The 24,467-nt window shown below is 37.8% G+C and overlaps 1 protein-coding gene across 1 annotated transcript in view; it reads right to left on the bottom strand.

Moving 5' to 3' along the window:
* Window positions 1-3,994: 3,994 nt before the first annotated feature.
* The window catches only part of UNC5D (unc-5 homolog D (C. elegans)), a 248,729-nt gene continuing 228,256 nt past the window's right edge, over window positions 3,995-24,467 (bottom strand). Inside the window, exons 18-19 of the mRNA XM_012724776.1 lie at window positions 17,371-17,549; window positions 3,995-6,673 (exon numbers count right to left, since the gene is read on the bottom strand). Of these exons, the coding sequence (XP_012580230.1) occupies window positions 6,469-6,673; window positions 17,371-17,549 (384 nt within the window). The 3' untranslated portion in view covers window positions 3,995-6,468. The remainder of the gene's footprint in view (window positions 6,674-17,370; window positions 17,550-24,467) is intronic.

Raw genomic sequence — 24,467 nt, 5'->3', positions numbered from 1 at the left:
TTTTAGAATATAGCGTACAGAATGATTTGTATCTTACTCTACATAGTGTCTCTCAACTATTTGAAGAAGAAAAATATTTCTATGGAAGTGGTATTTTGGAAAATAATAGTTTAAATAAACATTGACTCTTTAACTTGTAACTTGTTTAAAGAGATCAGAAACCATCTGAATAGATCATACTGTTTAAACTGGCTCTGATCAGCTCTTTGTAGTTATGATTAAATTCTTGGGAACTTGCAGCCTTTTAAAAACTATTTCAGAGCAGGTTCAATTAGTCAAGATGCAACTTTGTATTTATTTTCTTAAAATTTCCTCAGGGATTGGCAGAAAAATCTATGTAATCTGTAAAAATAACTCCAGCATTCTGATGAATAAGGTAAATAGCAACCCAGGGATGGTAAGACTGATTAGCTCACATACATAAAATTATAACCCCATGACAGGGGTGTATGTGTGTGTGTGAGCATTTGTGTACCTATATATGTTAGGTGGGGTGGAAATGTCAGATGATAATCTCATCTTTACTTCATAGCAAGTGGTTCATCCAAGAGGCCAGAAGGAAAAAATCAGGTTCAGTATGGTAACAGGTATTTGGAAATTGTATTTGATGTGGAGTGTATTCCAGCCCCTGTTAGGCCATAGCTGGCAGGAAGAGCACAAAACTGGTCCTCACTGGGATTTGGGATGTCAAAGTTTCACTCATGGAATATCCTAAAATGTCAATAAAAGACTCTTTATTCATAAATAACTGGTATGCAGTAATTTACTTCTGTACATTTATCTTGAAAAGTCTGTAACCATCCAGTTTTTTTGCAAACTCTACATAAAACATCCAAACTGTCCATTTTGTTCAATACAATATAACACAGCTGTTTGGCATTACCAAATATATATGTATATATATTTATAGATCTGTACATGTGCTGAAAAAGAAGCCAGTGCAGCCTTTTCTAAGAAGTCCATCCAAGTATTTACTGTACAACATTCAGAATTTACATTGATAATACAAGGCACAAAAAGTGTGGTATGAAGCCAAGGCCATGCTTTATTTAAACTCTCAGCTCTGGCTTGCTCACTCCTTCAGCTTCATGTCAAATTAAGTGTTCAGTTTTGCTTTTTTTTTTTTCCAGCTTTGAACACATCAAATAAAAGTTGAGAGTGGTATGGGTTTTGAGATATGAATCACTTGAAAGACACCCCCCCCCACCCACACACCTTCCCAAAATAAACAGAACAAAATGAAATCTGTTTTAAAACTCTTCCATACAGAAATGGAAGTAAAAAATTATATTTTGAGTTTGGGTCAGGAGAATAAGCCAGTTTTCCTCTATTTGCTTATATTTGCAATATTTCTAGGTCAAGACTTAACTGGATTGCCTGTATCAATTAGAAACAATTATGAAGAATGAAAGATTTTAAGCAAGTCTTTATTTCAGGGGAGAAAAATTGTTTTCCTGACCAGAAAATTCCCACAAACTGATTTTCCCTCTACCCCAACCCCCACCTTCATAAAAAGTTTGGATGGGAGTAGCCAATATAGGCTAAGACAAAGCTTGGAAAGGGTTTCCAATTGAACATTTTAAAGTTTTCCTCTAATGAGGGGTAGATCAAAGCCTCCTGGTAAAGGGTTATTTCCCTTTACCATCACCAAAACTCACTAATGGAAGGATATTAGAATTATTATCTTTTTTTCTGACTGTAAAGTCTGTTTCAGTAATGGGGTCAAAAGGCATGATGTTCTTTTTATAGACCCCTCAACAATCATCCCTTTTCATGATTCAACAGAATCCATTAAATCTCTACCTATCTACTATTATCTATCAGGTTTTAAGGGAATTATATTTTTCAGTTCTGGAATTTGATGTAAATATTTTGTGAGGTTAACAAAATTGAAGCAAAAAGATATTTTCATTGCTATCATGCCTTATGTAAAATATTGACCACTTCCATTTTAGTAAAAAATTGATGGTATTAAATTTGGTGATTACTTTCATAATTCAAGACTATAATTTTTTGGGGGATGAAAAGATGCACTTCTTACTAAACTCAATATTAGGGGCAGAGGAGGAAATTTTGCAGTATAGGCCTAAACATGAAGCTTACCGCCTTTTTTTTTTTTTTTTCCTTTGGGTTCAGATGGAGAGTGGATTCTAAGACATGCAGGTTTTGTTATTGTCTTAGGCCCACCTCATGAGGACATTCCAAATCCATGATCTTCACAGCAAAAGGAAAAAAAGCAAAGTAGCTGCTTCAAAAACCACAATTATTCTATGTGAGTTAAATTTCCTATTTCAGATCACAGTACTACACACTAGTGACTAATGGCCAGGTCTGGTTTGCATCCCCTTTTATCCTGTGAAAAAACAGACAGCGTACAAATAGCCATTCGGATCTTGTTGCCCCTGGAGTGGGGATGTGAAGGGTCTGAGGTAGACACTGGCTCTCCTAGAATTGCTTTTGCGAAAAACACCACATGCTGTCAATACAGCCAAACAGCTTTGTAACTGCAGCTTTTGAAAGAGTTTGGAAAGTAAAAACAAAATATGCAACACATCTAAGAGTAGTAACATCTTCACTTTGTGACATTTGACAACACATTTTTGCTTGTAGTTCAGGAAAATTCTATGCAGACAAAACAGTGGAAACTGCGGAAAGTGGCCATTCAACTTGTGGCTAAAGCATCAATTTTCAAATACAGTGCTATGGCAACTAACACCAAAGGGCTAATAAAATTTTGTCACATCTGTAGGACAACATTTTGCTCTCCCATTTGCTGTGTATGTCACCGCTAGTCCAGATAATGGGAGTTACTAAGGATTCAGAACGTCGCAATGTTTCATGAGGGAAATTAATGAAAATGAGCCACACAGTGGACCTGAGAAGCAAGTTTCTCAGTACCGTCATATGGTTCCTGTGACCTTCACAGATCTGGAACAAAGACCTCTGAAACAACTTTTATCTTCAATACATCTGATAGCTATATTATTCAACACTTAGAGGGTCTAAGAGATTGAAAAGCGGTGAAAAAAAAAAAACACAGGAAAAGCTAATATAATATCTTGAAATTCATGTATTTTGCCAGAAGATTGGCAAGTAGAGGATAGTATTTAAAACCAAATATGCTGTTTTAATGTCCAAATTTGTCTATGAAAATATTTGCAATAAACTTAAACTTTGAATCCAAAGAGAACCCAGTTTTAGCAATTTGGCTTAATGTCCCTTCCTAAAGGAAACCAAAAGGGACCATCATACAAGATAACATGTCTGCAACTAGAGATAAAAATGAGGATAGTTCCTTTCTTTAAAGAGAACTGTGTCGATTCCTATTCATCTCTTACAAAAAAGGTCAGTAAAATTTTTGTGGGCACACATCTGAGTTTTATGATACTTTCTACACCGGTAAATGAAGCTTGCATTTAAATTCATAAAGTGAACTTCCTCTTGGCTTAAAAGAGTTTAATGTAAACCAGTAAGACTGCACAAGCAATGTTATAAAAACTGTAAATTAACTTTATGATACTGCAATTTGGGAAGCTGTGAAGTGCACCATTTTGGTGGCATATTTTAAGTCATGTTTGAAGCATGACCATTAGACTTAAATACATTTGAGGACTGAAAGATTTGGTATTAAGTGGAATATTTGTAAAAATTTTAAGCAACCTGCCAAGTTATTAAAGACCACTTTTAATTTCTTGGTTCGTTTTGCACTAAGACTTTTTGCTTGATAATAAATCTCTTTCTAGGAGGGGTATCTGTGTGGGGGCAGGCTAATACTAAAACAGAAAAAGGGTTTGTGTCACAGTGAGTAGCCCTAAGTTCAAATGTCCGCTAAATCTGAGTGACCTGCAATTTCATGCTTCTACCACAAACAAACATACATACAGCTTGGCCCATAAATCTCACAAACATGGGTTCTCTTTGGAATTCTACTGTACAATACTGTGTGATATAAACATGCAATGTCCACAGGACTTCATAGATTTCTGTAGAAATCCTATGTATGATACTAACAGAAGATAAATGTAAAGAAGGAACAAAATGAAGTGTTTGAACCTTGTGCTGAAATCACAGATGAGTCATGTTAATTTGCTACCTTTGTCATTCAATAGGACAGCCCCAAGAAAAATCTATGGGAGGAAATTCTAGGTACTCACAAATTGATAACCTTACCTGGAATAATCTAGATCTACTCTAGGGAAATTAAAGTTATCATTTGTCTTAAACTCTAAAAATGATCTGTGTGGATGCACAGAAAAAAAAATGAAGCTATTATAAAAACCAATTAGAAGGGAAGAAGAAAAAAATGGTAAGGTGGTTTTATTTTTTTAATCCTCCAAGATAGATACTAACTGAAGCTCTATACTGTCAATTCTATAAATTCTTATCCAATAGTTAGTGCTTATTCTTTCTATATACCACCCATGGTAAACAACACTTTGTCACTTATTTTGGGAGGTTAACCATCTACTTCTACTTCTCTCTATTCCAGAAACTATATCAGGGATGTTAAATGATTAACACTTTATATGGTTTCCATTGTTTCCTAGGAGAAATAAACAAGTTGAATACACTGGCAAAGGATGTTCACCTGATTTAGATACGGTATTTTGAAAATGTATGATAGTTCCAAGAGGACTTTTTCATGCCATATAATATGCCTTTGGTTCCTGAGAAAAGCATGATGCTTTTGAATTTCATGTAGCAAAGCCTTCTATCAAATATAGGAGACCATTTATACCACATACTAGAGAAAATGACCAACATTTAAGAGTTCTTCAATGTCTTAACCATAATATCATAATCCAACTAATATTTAGGTGTTTTTCACATAGGTGGAGATTTATAAGATTTTTTCTTTAAACTTGGACTTGCAAAAACTTTGTTTAAAAAAAAACAAAAAACTGATCATATCCCCACTACTGAGTATTCTTCATCTCTCTCATTTCCTGACCAATTTTATTCTAGCTTAATTGATATTCAACTAGCTGATTTGCCTTGTGGTTAATCTAGGTCCTAGGGCTGGGCTGCCCTGATTGTGGATGGTTAATTAAAACATCCACCAGAAGATGAGCAGGGACAGATCCATTCATCCTTAGTCTACCAGGTCATCCTTTCAAAAAGGATTTAACGGGAGAAAAGTTGAAATGTTAAGATGGAGATCATGATTTACTGTGGAACTTAATTCCCTACAATCTAATTATCTCTCTTCTGAAACAAAAAACCATGTCAGAATGGTTCTGTGGAGAAAGCTTGTTGAGATTGAGTAATCAGAGCTTGAAAGCTCCCTCAATAATGCCTGTGGTTCTTGGACATGGTGGTAGAAGTATTCCTCAGATCTATTTACTGGGATGTCATTAGAGCAAAGTCTATCTGTGAATTTCTCAAGAGGCAAAAAGAGATGACTTATAGCTCTATAGCGATTTGGTGATAACAGTACCAAAAGACAAGAAAACACCAAGAACCTAGATTGAAAAGTATAGTAAAACACCTTTCCCCAAATAACAATGATTTTTGGGAAAACTGGAACAACTATATATTAGAATTGCAGCTTCTTTGTGACATCAACACTTCCTAAGTTTCCTTGGATCAGATTTGAATTAGTCTTCAAATCTATTTCGTAGCTTTGTTATAAACTCAGTCTACAATTTAGTGACTTAGATGGGTGTAAGGTGTTCCATCTTTGTTTAATTATGAGAAATACTTTTCCATACTGAACAGTCTGATTATGCATCTAGAAACCTCTACTGTAGTGGGGAAGGAAGGCGAAGAAAAAATGTGGGTAGATTTGCCTCTGACAAAAAAAAGATGGTAGACACTGCAAGGACTGGTTGTAGTCTAGCTTACCTCCAAGTCTTGTTTCCATTGAGTGGCTAGGGTAGATAGGGTATTGGTGCTGGTGTGATGTACTCAGATCCTAAACTCCAAGTGTTCTTAATGTTGCTAAGGTCACACAAAGAGGTTGGCAACCGTTTGTCACTTCTAAAAGCCAGTTTTAACAACGACTGCCAACATCATGGATGCCTGTTGGTAGAAAACTCTGACAATCTGGTCACAGAATCAGCTGGCTCTTTGGGCCACATCATTAAAAACCTGTTAGAAAACATGCACTTATTCATCCTCTGTCTTCCCAGCTTTATTGTAGCTCATTTTCCCCATAGTCACTGCTACCTAGCTATGTCCTCGCTCTTTCTCCTTGCCACTCCAAATCTGAGGCATTCAACAAATGTTAGCCCCAGTGTGGATACGTCAGAGGAGGCAGCAGAGCCCTCTGATAGTTAAGAGAACTTGTACTTTGCCCTATTAACATATTTTACCTATATAAAATGTAGTTTCTTCAACCAGGGGTTCTCACTGATTGTAAATGAAGCCTGAATTCCCCAAATCCCACTGGGCAGAAAGCTGCCTCTTTCTTTCCCATTTAAAGCAAGTGTCCCGAAGCTGGCCATCACTCTCAGGAGACGACGTGGACTAGAGTCCATTTTGCCTGCTGTAGTTGAAGTCGGGTTCGTCGAGCTGCGATTCTGTAATGTTCGAGAGTTTTGTGTGTGTCCTCCCAATCTCTTCCAGGGCACAGGCCAGGGAGTCAAGGTCACCATCGTGCTGATGACGAGCTTCCCACAGGTTCAAAATGACAGCAGATGGGCTACTCTGTGTAGCAAAATAAGATAAATTCCTAGTGGATTTAAAAAGAATAACAAAACAAAAATGAAAATACAAATCAGGGAACAAATACAGATCCTGTAAGAGAATTAAAAATTAATTGTAATGGATTTTATTACAGTAGGAGCAGAAAGCTCCACTGAGGCAGGAGCCTGGGCAATCGAATGTGTATCCCAATGTTAAAACTATGTTTATAAGTGATCTTATCCTCAAAGGCTTTCCTTAATCTCTTCAGTACATTCTTTCTGAGTATGGGGTGTGTGGATGCTTCTTGATGAATCTCCTTGAAAACCACCATTATCTTGTGTGATGATGCAACTTCTGTTTTTTCAAAATATCTGATTTCTTCTTCTCTGTCCCTTGATGAACATAGAACTGTCAAGATTTATCTTTAATTTCTTCTTCATTCCTTCCTCAGTGGGTCATATACTAAACTAGAGTAGTTACCAATTCCAGAGGAGAGTATCTAAATCTGCACCTCCAATCTTACAGTTTAATATGAGCTATTTCTAGATATCTACAATTCAAACTTTGTGTATTAGAAACTGAAGCCCCCATGCTGCCAGACTGGAACTGTAACAAATACTCCAGTAATTGTTAACCATCTTTCTCATCTTTACTCCTGGACATTTATTTTTGACTCATTGTTTCTTTTGAGGACTCCTCATCCTTACCATTAGTAGAATGTTACTAACATTCTACTTATAGTAGAATAAGTACTAACAAAAGTCTAATAACTATTTCCAGTCATCAGGTTTCTGCTTTTGATGGATGACTTCCTTGGTCTGGCTTTAACCTAGCTATGCAAAACACATGGCTATATATAGTCTTGTCTTTTTTGTTCTTTGAGCCATTAATGCTGACATAAGCAATGGTTTGCTTTTTGTTTCTATTCAATGTATGTTGTTCTTGAAGAAAGCTCTTGCCTCTGTTTATCACATTCTTACAGAGCTTTTTTACAGAACTTTTAGTTCAAGCATGTGCTTAAAATATCATGTGAATAAAAGCTTATATATACTTCATATATATGTACTTTGCCTTTTCAATGTGGCAGATATCTGAAGGGGAAAGATTCTTATTAACAATTTTTTTTTTTCATTCGGCAACAGTACTTATCATAGAACTGTGACAGGTATTTATTTATACCTGTTGATTGAGTAATTGATTGCTAGGAGCTTTTTCTCCAGGAAGATCTTCATTGAAAACAAATGGTAACCTTTTAGACAATAACTTTATAATGATGAAAATAAGACAATACAAAGGATTAAAGGTCAGTTTTCATAGATGTTTTCACAACAGGGATAGAAATGTCACTGTTGGTAAAAATGAGTTAAAAATTTTCCAGAGTCAACCAAAAAAATGATTGTTTTGAGGATGGTACTATTTTTCATCATCATATTAAGTACAGACTCACTAAGTCAATTCATATAGGGCCAAACACTTAGAAGCACTTTTAAGGGCACATTATCATCTACAATGAGCACATACATTATAGTTCTGAGTGAATAAAGTATTATTGTTCAAAGATCTTAAGGGACTATTCAAGCCATTTGGTTGCCAAATAGCATTAAGTATGAGGGAACTATTTATACTTTCCACTGTATCTGAAGCATTAATTGAGAAAGAGAAGGTCAACTTAAATATGTTCTCTCTAGTTTATTCATCTTTACTTCTGCCCACCTCTCCCTGCTCATACTGGAATCAAATAGTTATTTTTTACACTAATAAAAATGGGAAAGCCAATCTCACTTTATAGTAGCTGAAGGGGATTCCTAGTTCCTTTCATTTAATACCTTTGTTTTAAGTTTTTCCACTTGTTTCTGATCGTGTGGAGATATTGTGGCTCTATCAATGACCTGTCCTACCCCAGCCAGCATCAGGCAGGACACAAAATGCAGGGGAACTGACAGTCAAACTGAGAGACTAGTCCTGAGTGGGCTCTGAGTGAACTGTTCATATCCTTTATGAGGATAATGACCACAGACACACATTTTCCCCCCCCCCCTGGTGTGGATGAATAATACTTTGTGCCTTCTATTGTTTTAAATTAAAAAAAAAATCATGACTGCAATCACCACAATAAAAGCTGCAAACAATTCTCATTTTTTTGAAGGGCTTATGTGTTGTTATTAAACAATAATGGACTAGTATTCTATGGGAGAGACTAGACACTCTGTGATTCTGTTCACTCCAGAGTTACCCTTCATTCTACATTGGGATTGACAAACTATTTCTGTAAAGACCAGATAGTAAATATTGTTGGAGCCACATAATGTTCTCAAGAGCAACTACTCAATTCTGCTGACTGAGGGAAAACAGCCTTAGACAACATGTCAGTGAATGAACATGGCTGTGTTACAATGAAACATCAGAGACACTGTCATTCCACTGTGATGTGGTGTGCATGTCATACAATATACTTCCCCTGTCATTAAAGGAATGCAAAAAAATCTGGGTGACCTGATTTGGCTGTGCATTTTAATTCTAGCTCTTGATGCTATCTTTCAGGTTATCCAACTAGCTTGAGAGACTGGCTATGTGAGAGAAGGTCAGACTGAATTTTCTGTTTTGGGCTGTATTTGAAAGTATATACCTAGAGAGTCCAAGTTGCTGAATCCCTGGACTATGTTCCCTGCCATAAGCACGGAGAGAGCTTTATCTTGGCTAAGGGTGTTTTTGGATCTTTAGTATTTCAAGACATGACAGGAAGACCTGGGCATGAAGATGTAACAATATTCTTAGAAGCATAAAGATGGTTTAGAGGTTGTGATGAATCTTTGACCACTTGAATCATTGGGGTGAGAAGGTACTAAAGTACCCCTGTTTAGAGGAAGAGGTGTAACCCAGGAGAATGACCCTTGACAGCCATTTGGTTCTGAAAAAGTCCTGCAGATGTCTTGATTTGTGGACTAGGCACATCATAAAAATGAAATGTACTCCCCAAAGCATGGTTCAAACTTACTCTTTGCAATAAGCATACTCAGCATAAAACATACAAATCTCAAATTCCACTTAATAGTAGATGCTCATGAGAGCATATTGGCCATATTAAAGTGACACAATCAGCTTTGCGAGAAACAGCCTACTAGACTACATTTACGCCTGTCAACAGCAGGATAATTAATATGCAAGTCTAAAATCCTAAAGCAATAGGTTTTACTTAAACATATTTGAACAGTGTTATTGTGTGCAGATGCCTTTCAAATGTCTGAAAGTTGGTACAATCTGCATCTATGTGACTATCTCCACACTGTCCTTTAAAAATTGGCCTTCCATGGTGGCGCAGCGGGTTAAAGCACAGCACAAAGAAGCTTAAGCCCCTTCCGCATGAGTTCGATTCCCGCCTGCCCTGGAGGTGACCACATGGCGTGGCAGACCTCTCCTGACCCGCCCGCTGCTCCCCTCAGCAGTGTACTTCGCGATCTGCCTGTTCTGTACCCCGCTCTGTCTCTGGTGAATCCTCTCACCCTCCGCATCTCTGGCCTGTACCCCAGTTCTGTATGAATAAATAAATCTTTAAAAAAAATATGACTATTCTGCATGGTCCATTTCTCTTTGGAATATGCTGGTGTACTGGGGCACCAACGGGGAGATGCACACACAGTCCAGGGAATACTGGCAACACAGCAGAATACAATTTCTTCTCCCCCACCCCTTTTTTTTGGATACAAACTGAAAACAGTATTCTTGAAGCTTCAAGTGAGATGTCTCAAACTTATATATTTTTCCTCTTTGAAAGAAGTTTTAAAAAGAATTGTTGATTACATTAGTTATAGGTTCTTAATATAGTTAATTTTTATGACTGGATTTTTGGGAAAGGAAAGGTTTTCAGTCTTTTCATATTCTAATTCTGAGGTGATTTTGAAAACTAAGCTTATCTATTTATTTTTGGCATAAAGGAGTCTACATGTTTCCCATTCACCTGAGTAGCAGCAAGGGTTTGTGATACTTTACGATTGATTGCATCTTTCTGAGATTCCCTCTCTCTACCCTTATCCTCAAAGCCTCATGCTTTTTGTGGAAGCTGGTACAGAATTGAGATCATGAATCTTTACCAATTTAATTTCACTAGCCAGACACAAGCCTACTTAAAATGTGGAAGAGGGAATTGTTATCTAGAATCTCAGCTTTCAAAATATACCTTCAAACTAATGACATATTCAAATAATAATGAAAATTAGGTTAGCATGGAGAATTTTTACCCAGCCTTCTGTTTCCTTTTCTGGGTGCAAAGAGGAGGGGAGACTTAAGGGGTCATGATCAAATTCTGCCATGTAAGATCTTTAGACACAGTTACAACACAGTCTCACTTAAGCAGTTGTTGTCCATTCAAGGTGAACCTAGTGATTCTACCCATTCTTTAGTGTTTGAATACTGTATTCACATGCGAATGTATCAGAAGGTACAGATGTTGCCATTCCCAGTCAGTTAACAAAGAGATTAGATAACAGGAAAGGGGCCTCACTGTCTCATCCTGGAGACACCGAGATACAGAGAACATTCTCCACAGACCTGGGTCTCTGTGTGTGATGTTTGGCCTTGTGCTGGGCTGTGTGTGGCCACTAAGGGCTAAGAGAGTCCCTTTCTTTCAGAATTTCAGATCGCAGAGCTTTTACTTCCCTTACTCAGAACCATGCGATCAGGGTCCAATGTGCCAATTCACCAGCTGTCAGCTCCTCTGAGGCCTAATTAGGAAAACAACTTTCCTTTCAAAATGGAGCAGGGATCACACTTGAGCATGCTGCACCCTAACACGCCCAGCATAAGACATCTTACACCAAGTACAAGGCATAATTCCATTCAGAATTTAGAATCCCACTCAGCCCTTTGAGGTGGGAGACAGCTGTACACATGGCAGTAAATTTGTGGTCAACAAACTGTTGCCCAGTTTCTAAATCAGGTTGTTTTCTTGGGACAATTAGAAAGCCTATATTAAAAATACTTTTTTTTTCTGTGTAAGTTGGCAGCATAAAAGTAAAAACTAAGTTAAGCTGCTGTAATAAATCGGGGAAAATCATTACGAGAACAGTGCATAATCCTCATGTATAGTGCCGAATGGGGAATTGAAACATAGTCATAATGAAAAAATATTAATATCCCTGCTATCATCGTAATTGTCTCATTTAATGAAAGCCTCTTATGTGACCAAAACCAGCCCTCCATATGGTTCTTTAAATGCAAATAGAAGAGAAAAGCCGTTTAGACTGAGCAACAGTAATTGGACACACCATAAGCATTTGGTCCATTCATCAGGCTTTCATCTTCAAACCTCAATCTCATTGGGTACTCAAACAGTGAAGCAGTTTTCAGGATAAAGCAATTCAGTGTTTTACTTTCTACAGACTAAGTAAAAGATACACACAATATGCCTTCTACCTGTTGCCCCCAGTGACTTCCAATGGGTGGGGGTTGGTATGAAGAACCCAAAAGGGAGCTACATATCTGACAACACGCTGAGAGTTCATGCTGTCTTGCCCTAAAAGTGGTTCATTGATGCTTTGCATTCAATAGCTTGGCAATAAAGTTCTGCTCACAGTATTTCCTTTTGTCTAGCCCCTTGTGTTGGCTCTGAAAAAAGGGCATATAGCAAAGATTCTTACTTCTCTGGAAAATGGGGCGAGAAAGAAAATCCAGAGATTTGAGCACTGCCTGTCAGCTGCCTGTCAGAAAGGCCAGTGGGAGGATCCTGCTTTTTTTAAGTCTTCAATGGCGTTCTTGACAGGTTAGCCTCTGACCCCCTCTTCCATTTGGAAATGAAAGGCAAAGAGGTCAATCAAGTCCAGTCTTTAGTCTTCTTTTAATTATATATACCACTAAAAAGAAGACTTGTTTACATTAAATTTTTCTCAGTAATTACGAGACACACTCAGGCATTCTGAGGGGGAAGTGTGATAAGCAGCCTTGGTCCTAATAGAAAAAAGACCACAGAACAAGGGGAGACGTGTTCTCGCTTTGCAAAATAGTCAGTATGTGATTCATTCAACACATAATTGACATAATTGAAAAGAAATAGTTAATCACTTAAAAGATAGTAATGTATTAGGTGAAATCCTTCCTGTAATTTCATTTTCTCAAATTCTGAAAACACCATCTTTCAGCAGACTGGCATTGCGAATGCTATCTGAGACTGCACTTGTGCAGGGGATTATTTAGGCTATAAAGGGACTTGGCATGTCCATTATTTTGAGAACTGTATTAGTTTAAAGGAGAAAACCTATTCCTTCAAACACAGCACAAACTCAATCTCTTGCCTAGAAGTAACGCAATGTCCCTTCACACCAGTCCTGGAGTGCACAATGGAAGTGTGACTTTGTTTTCTCACAAAAGAATGTAAGTGTTTCTGTTCTATCCTGCCCTAGGATGGAGGTCTGCCACCCCCAAGCCCTGTATAGCCTGTTTACCACTAACCTGGCCCCCGACTGACTGTTTTCAGTTTCAGGTTAGTGGATAGTTTCAAGAGTTGATGACTTAGATGGAATGAGCCCAGACACCACCACCTGAACTGAAAAGGTGCTGCTTCTCATTAGAGGTTATGTTAAAAGAAGATTTGGTGGAAATCAAGTTGTTACAGCACTGGTTATCGGCCATGAGATTTGAGGAGTTGCATTTGCTCTCCTTTTCTGTACCATATCCTAGGAATGCTAATATCTGAAATATATTTACACTATTTTAACCAGCTATTCAACCAACCAAAAACATAGTTATCTGCTTTCCATTTAGAAATCTTTTTCTATTCTGGCTGCTTCCCTTCTATTCATCCTTCCATTTCTCATGAACTTTATCCTGCATCTGTTCCCATAGCAACTTGGTCAAGCTGCTTATGTTTTCATAAGGGTTTCTGGAATATGCAAATCATGAAACCTTAAAGGAGAATGACCCAGTCGTAGAATGTCAGATAGTAAGACCTGAGGAAAAAAAAAAGGTCTTCTTTAATGTCAGTCAAGTATCCTGTTTTCCTTTGAGACCAACTTTCAAAATCTTTTAGTGCTTGTTCAAGTCAATTCTATTTTACAGAAGGCAAGTTTTTTTTTTTTAAGGTTAGATATGCATTCCAATGAAAAAAATCATGTCTTTTTTTCCCCAGAAAATTTTGTTGTATTTCCCATAAATAGATGATAATGCGTTAGATGTGTGCCACTGTACTAAAGGGTGCTAGAAAATTCAGATAGGAGAGTCCTTGTAGCCCAAGAAGTCAGCTTTTGAAATTAACTACTCTACAGCAGTACTCACCACTATGTGCTCCTTCATGTGATCAATTCTTGACTTAGCCCAACCTCCCTACCAGGTACAGGTGGCTAGGAACCTTGGAGTTACCGCAGTTGAATTTATAAGATAACTTTATAAGACTCAGCTTTGAAATGCAGCCAATATGAGCTCTAAGTGATTGTCAAAGTTTGCTCACAGAATATATCAGTGCAACTGCTACCCATGACAGTCTTTGCTAGGCTGTGCAGCTTATTTAGTGCGATCCATATGCCAGGCAAGTGCCCAGGCCACCTGTGTTGCCGCCTTCCGGCACACACCACTGACATTTCTCACATTCACATCAATTGTTAAGCTTTAACTTTATATTCCATGTCTTTTCTCTCCTATTCAGATCGAAGTAGAAACTTGTTTGGCAAAAAGGCAGATCATCATCAGTGACATTTGCGTTGTACCAAAAGGAGGGTAGGAGAACATTTTTCACTGGCAGTAAAATGAAAGCAAATGTTTTTCTTCACTCCCTTTAAAAACTCTTCATGATGTGAGGACTGCTGCTTTACTAACTTCATAAGATTTTTGGAAATTGAAAGGACAGGAAAAGTCAGGAACATCAAGGTAGGTGAGTCTCTGAACAGAAGGAGGGACTCTGAGTTTCGTGTTCATTATTCTCTCGAGGATGCAATCCCGTTCCCACAGTTGATAAAATCTTGAACCGTGAGACTGCTGCTTTACCCCCAAATATTGGCAGAGTGACAATCAGATCTGCCTTTCACACACACTGCTGCTTAGTCCCATGTGATGTCACTTAGAACTATAAGAGAAAAAGTCAGTGAGTTGGGATCACACAATAGGAAGTTGTGACAAATTACATCTGAAAATCCTCTTCATCTTTGTCACATATGTTTCTTCCCATGCAAGACAGAGATTTTTGGTCTAGTAATGGAAACATAAAAGGGATTTGACAATTCCTCCAAAGTAAGAGTGAGATACAGCCAACATAGTATAAGGCCAATTTTACCAGCTCTTCTGTTCTGCATCTCTGAATATCTTGGTGTCTATCTCTCCTGGAACCACACCAGCTTGCAGAAAGGTCTCATCTTGTGCCTCTCCCCAAGATGTGGATGCAGAACTAATAAGCTCATCTCCCAGGGTTCCTTAGACTGTAGTAACAAGAGCCTATCAAATTTTTACTAATGGACTCATTTAAACTGGGTAGAGGGGGAGGAAGTTATGAACAAACTATGTACTGTAGGCCAAATAGCAAATAGGGGTCATTGTCTGTTCATTAGAAATAAGGCTTACTGGAACTCTGATATATTTATTTGTGCCTTTTCTCTGGCCGCTTTCACTCTGCAGATTCAGAGCTGCCATGTACTTGCAGTAGGTCCCATGTGGCATAAACTATTTGCTGCCTTGTTCTTTAATAAAAATAAGCTACCTGACCTTCTTGGTTGAATTATTCTCACACTACAGTTTTGCCATTGTAAAGTTAAACTAGAGAAAAGGAAAGCTAGTATTTCCATTCACTGAAGTCAAATTGAAAAAAGTTAAGATTTAAATATAGAAGTGGAATACATGTGATCATGCTATCTGAACTGGCTACCAATTAGGGACATTCAAGGGAATAACTTGGATTTATTGGAGAGCCACATTTTCTGGCCCTTTGTTAAACAATTGCCAAAAAGTTGGTTCTTTGAATTTCTTATGTCAAATAAATTTAGGCATTCCTGGAGATACTGCGGTGTTGGCATAAAACCAAACAAATGTGCACACACCCAAGTGCCCATGTTTTATGACCCTGGCCCCTGGAAGGCTGGCCTGCTCCAGAGCGGTCATAAGGCCCAGGCATATGGGGTGCTTCACCTAAGTCCCTCACTTGGAAACGCTTTTCCGCACTGTGCCAGATCTGCAACTGTCGAGTTTGCTGCACATCTGTAGTTCCTTTTGTCTACTATAAATGGAGAATAAAACGGAACAGGCAGGAACATGTACACTCTCGTTCAGTAAATTAACAGCGTCCATGGGTACACAGATGTTTTGGTGGCAATTATTTTCTTGTAAACGGTGAATTAAAAATCATAAACTCTCATAGCCATTATGGATTAGAGTTAATGTAGTTTGAAATCTATGAACTGCATTGGTAGAAAAGGAAACAGTAGCTGGTAAATGATGTATTTGGTATTGCCCATTGCTCCTTTATTTTTCTTTTATAAAACCCAATTCCATTCTCTAGGTTTGATTTTCATGCTGGTCTCCTTGTTGATCGGAAAATGAATTTGACATAGTCATGGTGTTCATGGGTTATAAACGAGACATCTCATCCTTTGTCAAAGTGGCTGTGAAATATTCAACCTAATTCCCCCCCCCCCTACATTCAGGCATTTTTTGGGTATTCTTTCATTATTCAATATATGCCTTTTCAAGAATGTATCTATTTTTTGGACCTGCCTGTCTCTGTAAAGCCAGACTTCCCTTGCTGCCATCCTCCTCTCTTGATTTTCTTCTCTGAACCTGACTGCTTTCTAGTTGGGCCTTTGGTTCTTAGATTCTGGGTTCCTTGGAAACAGGGAGGCACACACTATCCTTTCTTGGCAGACATGCACCTTCCCTTTCAGAGAAGAAAGAGGCAGGTAGGATATCTGTGAGAATAAAGAACAAAAAATGGAAATGACAGAGCAAGTCAAACAGTAAGAAAATAGACTTTGCTTCAAAAGGAAAAAAATGGTACCAAAAGAAAAGGAAATGAAAACTGCTGGTGAGATTCTTCCTGATCATTCTGGGGCATGAGGTAGGGTAGTGAAAGAGGAACCATTGTCAATGCCTTCTCCCTGCGAGTTACCCCTTCAGCTGTACCCAACCTGCCTGTCCCACCACTGCTCCACTGGAAAGCATCGCACCTGTCTTTCTCACACAGAGCAAAGCCTGTTATCACATTCCCTCTGTTCTCAGCTCAACCCCAGTTCCGCAGCGCAGTGATTGTGTCAGGATGAGCAGCGTACTCACTCACAGTGCTAGCTAAGCCTTTTGCTTATTTAATGCTTTCTGCCTTCTGTCTTGAGTTCTCATCCTTGAGCTTTCCTTTTGTGAGGTACCCACATTTGCAGACTGAGCAGGGTCCCAAAGGATCAAGCAATGCTGAAGGTTGGAATAGGTATAAGAAAGCTGCTGTTTTGTGTCACTGGCTCAACGCTCTTCTTGGATCCCTGACAAGCAACAGGTTGACACTGACTAAACCCATTTCGGTGGCCCAGTGAGCAAACGTGGATATAAAACCAGGATCAAAGAGAATTTTTTTCCATATTGTCCCAAAAGAAAACTAGGATGGCAGGAAATGCCCTATCTGGGATCATATTCTTGCTCTTTCTCCACCTAGCTAGACCTCACATGAAGTATAGTCAGAGCAATCCACAAAGTTGGCAGGGCCTGGAAATCACATGGATACACCCATACCACTTTATTTTCCAAAGCTTTATTCATAGAATCCTTCCAGAAGGTGCCCCCAATTACCTGTTGATACTGTTTTTCTGTGCCAACATCTGCCAGTCCTTGCCTTTGGCGTTGGGGGTATCAAATGTAGCACAAATTCGTTGTCTAATGGAGTAGGGAATTTTGAAGGCTTTGGGGCCAGTCTGTGCAGGGAAACTGCTGTCCTCTTGTGCAAAGAAAGTGATGGTTTCTCTTTCACTCTATATTAAAAAAAAGAAAAAAGAAAAAAAAAAGATCAAATCCAACTGTAAGCAATTTACTGGTCAAAACTTTTAAAGAAATTTTGTGTTAATACACATGTTAAAATTACCTTTTCCAGTTGTGATGGGCTCTATAAAACATTGATAATTCCCCCTCCTAAAAAAGTAACCTAATAGCTCAGTAAATTGTGTATGGGAGATTCACCACTATTTTCTAGTCAGGGGAGACAAGTCTGCAGTGTCCAGCATCCAAAAAGAGATCAGGTAAGAAAAGAATGGATTTTGGGGGGCTCAGAGTAGATCTAGAATCAGCAAAAGAAACTACCAAGTGACATATTTCAATTCAGCGCAAGGAATGATGCCCTGATATTTATAAGTGACCAAAAATCTCAGGCTGATTAAAGTTGCTGGTAGAAAGCCACTTGTGAGGAAAGCAACTGAGGGGAATTGATTGTTGATCACCTGGAAGTATGTGTTTCCCCCAGTCCTAAAGATTTGTGATTCTGAAGTAAATATTTTTCTTATAATTAAACTGCTTTAGTAAAAATATGAGCCATTCTTAACTCAATGGTGAGAACTAGACTTACCTTGCGATGGTGCAGGCCAGAGGGCTTCTGCCTGCGACCTGCCCAACCTGCCTCTGATTAGAGTTGTCCAATGAGGATTTGTTGTTTTAGTACATCACAGTTAGCAGATCATCATATCCAACATGTAATTAACACAGAAATCCAACAGACCTGAATGACTGCTAATTTTTGTGCATAAACAGACTTTTAATGCCTGAAAAGTAGTTGAGTTACCCTATGATTATGTGTTACAAGACACAAGGAATCCTGCAAATGTAATCACAATCCCTACTCAGTTGGTGACAAATACATTAAAAGAGATTTTCCTGGGTGTACCTCACTGATCAAGTGGCTCTGACGAGAAAGGATAAACTTTTAACTGGAAGCAAGCAAATGACGATTCTGTGCACTATAACAGGGTGCATCTTTTGACCTGAGGAGTCGCTGAGGGTGACCTCTGTCTAACAACCAATTAAAAAAAAAGGGGGGGCCTCTTTGGGTGCAAAGTCTCAGTGCTACCACTGCAACCACCTATGTTTGATCCCAGGGAGCTAATCCACACATGGTGCAGCAGCCCTCTCCTGTCTCACCTCTGCTTCAGTAGATCTGTCTATACTGTTCCTCACTGTGTCTGATGAATCCTCTCACCCCCACAATCCCCCTACTCACCACACACACCTCTACAGTTTTATGCAAAAGTAAATATTTTAAAAATGGAGATTTTTAGATTTAATAGCCAGAAGTAACTAGGTTCTGTCAACAATCTCTATAATGGAAAGGGCACTGAGCTGCAGATGAGAATGGTTGTGTTCATTACAGCCACAACTGTGATTTCAGTTTTATGTGATTCATATCAGATCAACAGTCCAGTAGTGGCAAGAACTGTGAGCCAATAAACAGGTGTTGATTTATAATGCTAAAGTAGTGGTAATTTGTTATGTAGTAAAATAAACCAAATTAAAAGGGAAATTAGAACATCAAAGCTGAGATTGGACTAAAACAATCTAGTTAGGGCAGTTTAAACCCCCAAACACTATCTTTCACATTAGGAACAGAGCATACTGTGCTGTCCTTCAGGTCCACACACTCCCTGGGAGCCCTGTGATCTGCCCTGGTGCATTTCTCAGTCTTTACTCATCTTCCTACTACTGGCACCACAGACACAATAGTCCTTCTCAGCCATAGCTCAGGCTGCAAGGCTTTACACCTTCAGCCTCGGTGCACACTGCTTCTTCAGAAATCTGCTAGTTGAAAAACTGGTTCACCTAGATATCTTTTTTTTTTTTTTAAAGGATTTATTTATTTGTGCATACAGAACTGGGGTATAGGCCAGAGGCTCAGGGGTGGCAAGAGGCTTCACCAGAGACAGAGTGGGGAACAGAACAGGCAGATCGAGGAAGTACACTGCTGAGGGGAGCAGCGGGCAGGTCAGGAGAGGTCTGCCACACCATGTGGTCACCTCTGGGGCAGGCGGGAATCGAACTCATGCGGTAGTGGCTTTAGCTTCTTAGTGCAGTGCTTTAACCCGCTGCGCCACCAGGGAGGGCCCTCACTTAGATATCTTAATGATTGATGCTGTGTTTGGCTTTCTGTACCCATTTAACACAATGACATTTTGGGAGTTGTGATTTGGAAACAATGCGTAAATTTTCATTTCAGAGAGAATCTCAGCTGATGTTATAAGGAAATGTTGTTCCATGGCCAAATGCATTGGAAAAATGCTGCATATTCTAACTTATTGGGAATGCAAAGTACATATTATCATTTTGAATATATTCTACCTTGCTGGCTTTAGTTTTATTGCCTCGAACAATGTATGTCACAGTGTTTGGGGTGAACAAATTGTAATATAAAAAGCATGGGTTTTAGCGTCAGATAGCATTTGTTCTAGAGTATGAATCTACCATTCCTAGTGCAGTGTAATTATGGATGCTACATAACCTCTCCCCAGCTTCTATTTCCTGAACAATGATATTTAATTAGATTGCACAGAGGTTTTAAAATTTGATAAAAGTTACCCAGATAGCTGACACAGCTGAAATCTGAATTCTCATATCACCATGCCACCTGCTTTGAGACGAATACCAAGAAATCTAGTGGGGTGGTTACGAAAATAAAAGCTCGTGAGTGGTATTAGCACTTTGCTAATTAGGAACTGAGTAAAAATGGCTTCTTAGAGGAGCCATTTGAGATGGTTCTAAAGGATGGGTAGCTATGGATTGAATAGAAATTAAGTGGATAAGTGATTTCAGGCAAATAGTGGACAATCCTCTTTGTTTCATTAATGGTTACAAAATAAACAACTCAGTCTTCTTGTTACGTAAGTTACAAGATAACATCATTTCCATCATACTTCATGAAGTTTCATATAGCCAAAAGGAATAACTTCCTTAAATACTGCCTAACTTAAGGATGGACAGTGTTTTTTAAAAGGATGGTAGAAACTACACAGAGTAAAAAAAAGGATTTCTACACATGATAACATTGTAGTTGTCATTGTAAAATAACACCAATAGATTTAATCTGACAAAAGGTGACTTGAAAATATAGCTGAAAATATCCAAACTAGAGATTTTTGCAATAGACAGTCTACATGACAACTTTGAATTGACTAAGATGACCAAGCTCTGACTTTACTGTGGGCAAAAAGACCCACCATCTTGAGACATCTTAAGAAAAAACGATGGGACTATGGTGATGGCACATGGGTGACTCGGTGATGGGAAACCCATGGGGATTACAATTGAGATGAAAAAAATAATGTACAAAATGATGTAAAAATAAACTATTATGTAATATATATATATATATATATAACAGCAATATCTGAAATACTTGCACTTAAAAAAAAAACTGGACAGGGTAGTGTAATTTAAAGATCACTAAAATATTATACAAGACTGACTCAAGAACTATGTTATCCAATTAGCTCACTTTAATAAGTACCTCCATTTCCTTCATAAAGTTTTCAATTTTAAAATTTTCCACACATAAGGATGACACTTTATGTAACATTTATGATTCATTCTAAAAGACATCTGGGCCAAGTAATAAGAATCCTGTAGATGCATCACATTTTCTGATTGTTTAAATTAAATATGCAGAGGAACAGTAGATTTTCATGCTCTGCACATCTGAGATAAGCTGCTGCTACCTGGATAGCTTGGGAGTTGTAAATCAATGAGAAATTCCAAGTATTCTGTCCATTTTCTAACAGACACATCATCTCCCAACTTCTACCACTTTTGGAAAAAAGATAAGAGAATTGCTTAAAAAAAATTATAAGATGTAAGATTCCAATGTAAATAGTTTTGAACAAACCATAGATTATTTAATGATGTTGCCTTAATAAGGAATGATAAATTACTCAGGGATTCTTCCCTTTTCAATATTAGCATAATGATTTTGCTTTAGTCCAGTTTTTACACTGGTGATATTTTCACTTTATAGAGTATCAATTGATAATCATCATGAGGCTATTGAGTTGCATTAATTTTAAAGGGAATCCACTTCCACAGTAATAGCCACTGTAAAGAACAGAGAAGATAAGTTAGCAGTAGGGTTTCATTGACTAAAAATCTGGTGGCGCAGCAGGTTAAAGTGCAGCACTGTGAGCTGGCCTAAACCTCTTCAGTGCCAGTTTGATCTCTGCCCAGAGGTGATATACATGGCATGACAGACTTCTCCTGACCCACCTGTTGCTCCCCTCTGCAGTGTACTTCATCGATCTGCCTGTTCTGCTCCCCACTCTGTCTCTGGTGAATCCTCTCCCTGCCCATGCACCTCTGGCCTGCACCCCAATTCTGCATGCATGCAATAAATAAAATATTTAAAAAAAATATGGAAATAAAGCTTCTGAAATTGTTAATAGACATGTTTATATTATTTTCAGAATACCCTCTCCCCTCAAACAAAAATCCCTTATGTTTAGGCACAGAGTTTCCACTTTATTTTAATAAATTCTATTAGTATTGCTATTTCAGGAATTCCTGATGAATGAAATGATTTTAGCTGAATGATATGGACAATTGTATCTCTTGAAAACAACTCAGATAAGTGACATGGCGAGATATAATGGATGTGAAGATGAATGTGAAAAAATCAAATGTCATCAAGATCATGATTACTGCATTAATTTAGATACTTAAAATCAATATTATTTTGTTTATAATATGTATCTATGATCTCTCATAGTTTCATTTTTGAATTTCTGAAATAGCAATACTGATAGTGGGAACTTTGTGCCTAAATCTACAGGGATTTTTGTTTGAGGGAAGAGGGAATTCTGAAACACATCTATTAATGCATCTATTAACAACTTCAGAAGTTTTATTTCCAGATTTTTAATCATTGAAACACTACTCCTAACTTATTAAGCTAATGTAATACACTGTTTCAGACCTGTGGCCATGCAGTATGATGTTCTTTAATACCTGATCTATTATTCTAATTCACGGATTAATACAGACTCATCTCTATAATGTATCCTGCCTCTAGTAATCACAATTTCTCAACACTTTCTGTGTCTTCATTTGTTCTCCTGAAATAAAAAAAACAAACAACAACAACAACAAAAAAGTCATCTTTAGGGGGAAAATATTCACTACCAGCATCACTAGAGGTAAGCCTGTCCAGGAGTGAGGCTGTCTCAAGGTTGGAAGGACCTTGAGTGATTATCAATCAAGACTGAATTTACAGGTAAATCTATATGTAGGAAATCTATTTTATTCTTGAACATCTTTCAAATGAACTCATATTCTAGGCCATCACACAAATAGCTGCAGCCATCCTTCTGCGGTCTTGAGGAAAGAAATTCCCAGTTTTCATATTCAAGACAGGACTGCTGGTGCTGTGATGTTGAATCACCAGTGCCTCAGTCCCCAAACAGAAGGTATATATTATAGTGAAGTCCAAAGTTAAGATTGAGACATCAGACGTCCTTATTTGGAATTCTGAAATAGAGTAGTATGGAAATCCAGACTTTGAACTTAAGGCCAGGTATCTCAGTTGGGAACCCTGATTTTCATCCTGTTATTTCTCTGGTTTCGACAGAAAGGCAGGTCTCTCTTAAACTGCTTAATCACATAAAGTTGGGGTTCATACAGTACTTAACCCACAGCTTTTTGCTTGTTGTATATGAAAGCAGATGAAATGGTTCCTGAAATATAGTAGTTTTCGAATGTTATTTTCTTCAGACATAGAAAATTAATCAGATTTGTCTAAGAAAGTTTGTGACAAGATATGGAGATAAACTGGCTAATTTCCAGCAGTAGCACTTGAAATAGTAAAATCTTATCAAGAGATGCTGTGATGTCATTTTTTCAAAGCATTTCAAGCTGAGTTATGAAGTATTGTTAAAAGAATTAGAGGGTAAAAGCTAAGACTGTATACTAGCTCATTATTTTCTATGCACTTCCAGAATTTACATAAGTAAGGGACAAAGGTGCTAGGAATACCAACCTAGCACAATCCTTTTATACAAATATGCTATAATAGTCAAATTTGACCCTCAATTTCTGCATGCCTTCAAAAAAAATAAAACCCTTTAAAATCACAATTATTTTTCTTGATCTGTTAACATTTTTTTAGGACAGTTTGCATCAGAGGCATCTTTAAGGTCTGCCTCTTAATGCTTACCTTGAATACTAGCTCTTTTTAGAATTATGTATTATGTTAAATATGCCATGACTGTTCAAGAAAGATATTCTAAAATATCTTTCCTCAGGACCCACTTGAATCTACCTTCCCTATCAAAACTACTTTAGTGCATATTGCTAATTGGCAATAATGAATGCAAATACTGCATAAGCATGTCAGTTAAGACAGCTATCAATTTTGAGGCACAATCCTTTGGAAAGCTATCTACTCTTCAGAAAAACTATTTGGGGAATTAACAATACTCATTTTGCATAAACAATGAATTGAAATGAGAATGGAGAAAAGTAATAATGCGGTAAGACTATGAGCTTTCAAAGAAAAAAAAAACACCTAAAATTGTGTTTCTTATATGGGTGTTATACCTTCTGTTAAGCCTAAATGAAATATTATTTGTGTTTATATACAAACTGTGTATGTGTACATAGATATATTGTATACATACATATTAATATGGTATACAGGTGAACAATAAAATGTTTCCTAATTTATCCAGGCATTATTTTAGACTTGATAAACAAATGTCTCATGTGATTCTACCCTTCAGCTACTCCTTCCATGTATCCCCACATAACCATCCATAACCCCACATACCATTGTCTACTCTCGAAGCTGAAGTCCAAAGCCATGAATTCATTCAGTGGTTTAGAATTAATGGATCATTGCAGAGACCAAACATCTTTTTGCAAAAGTTCCA

The sequence above is a fragment of the Condylura cristata genome, unplaced genomic scaffold, assembly GCF_000260355.1.
Source record: "Condylura cristata isolate star-nosed mole 26May11 unplaced genomic scaffold, ConCri1.0 scaffold00014, whole genome shotgun sequence".
Lineage (NCBI taxonomy): Eukaryota > Metazoa > Chordata > Mammalia > Eulipotyphla > Talpidae > Condylura > Condylura cristata.
Note: the sequence above shows the minus strand (reverse complement) of the source record. Positions and strands in the feature narration are given on the sequence as shown.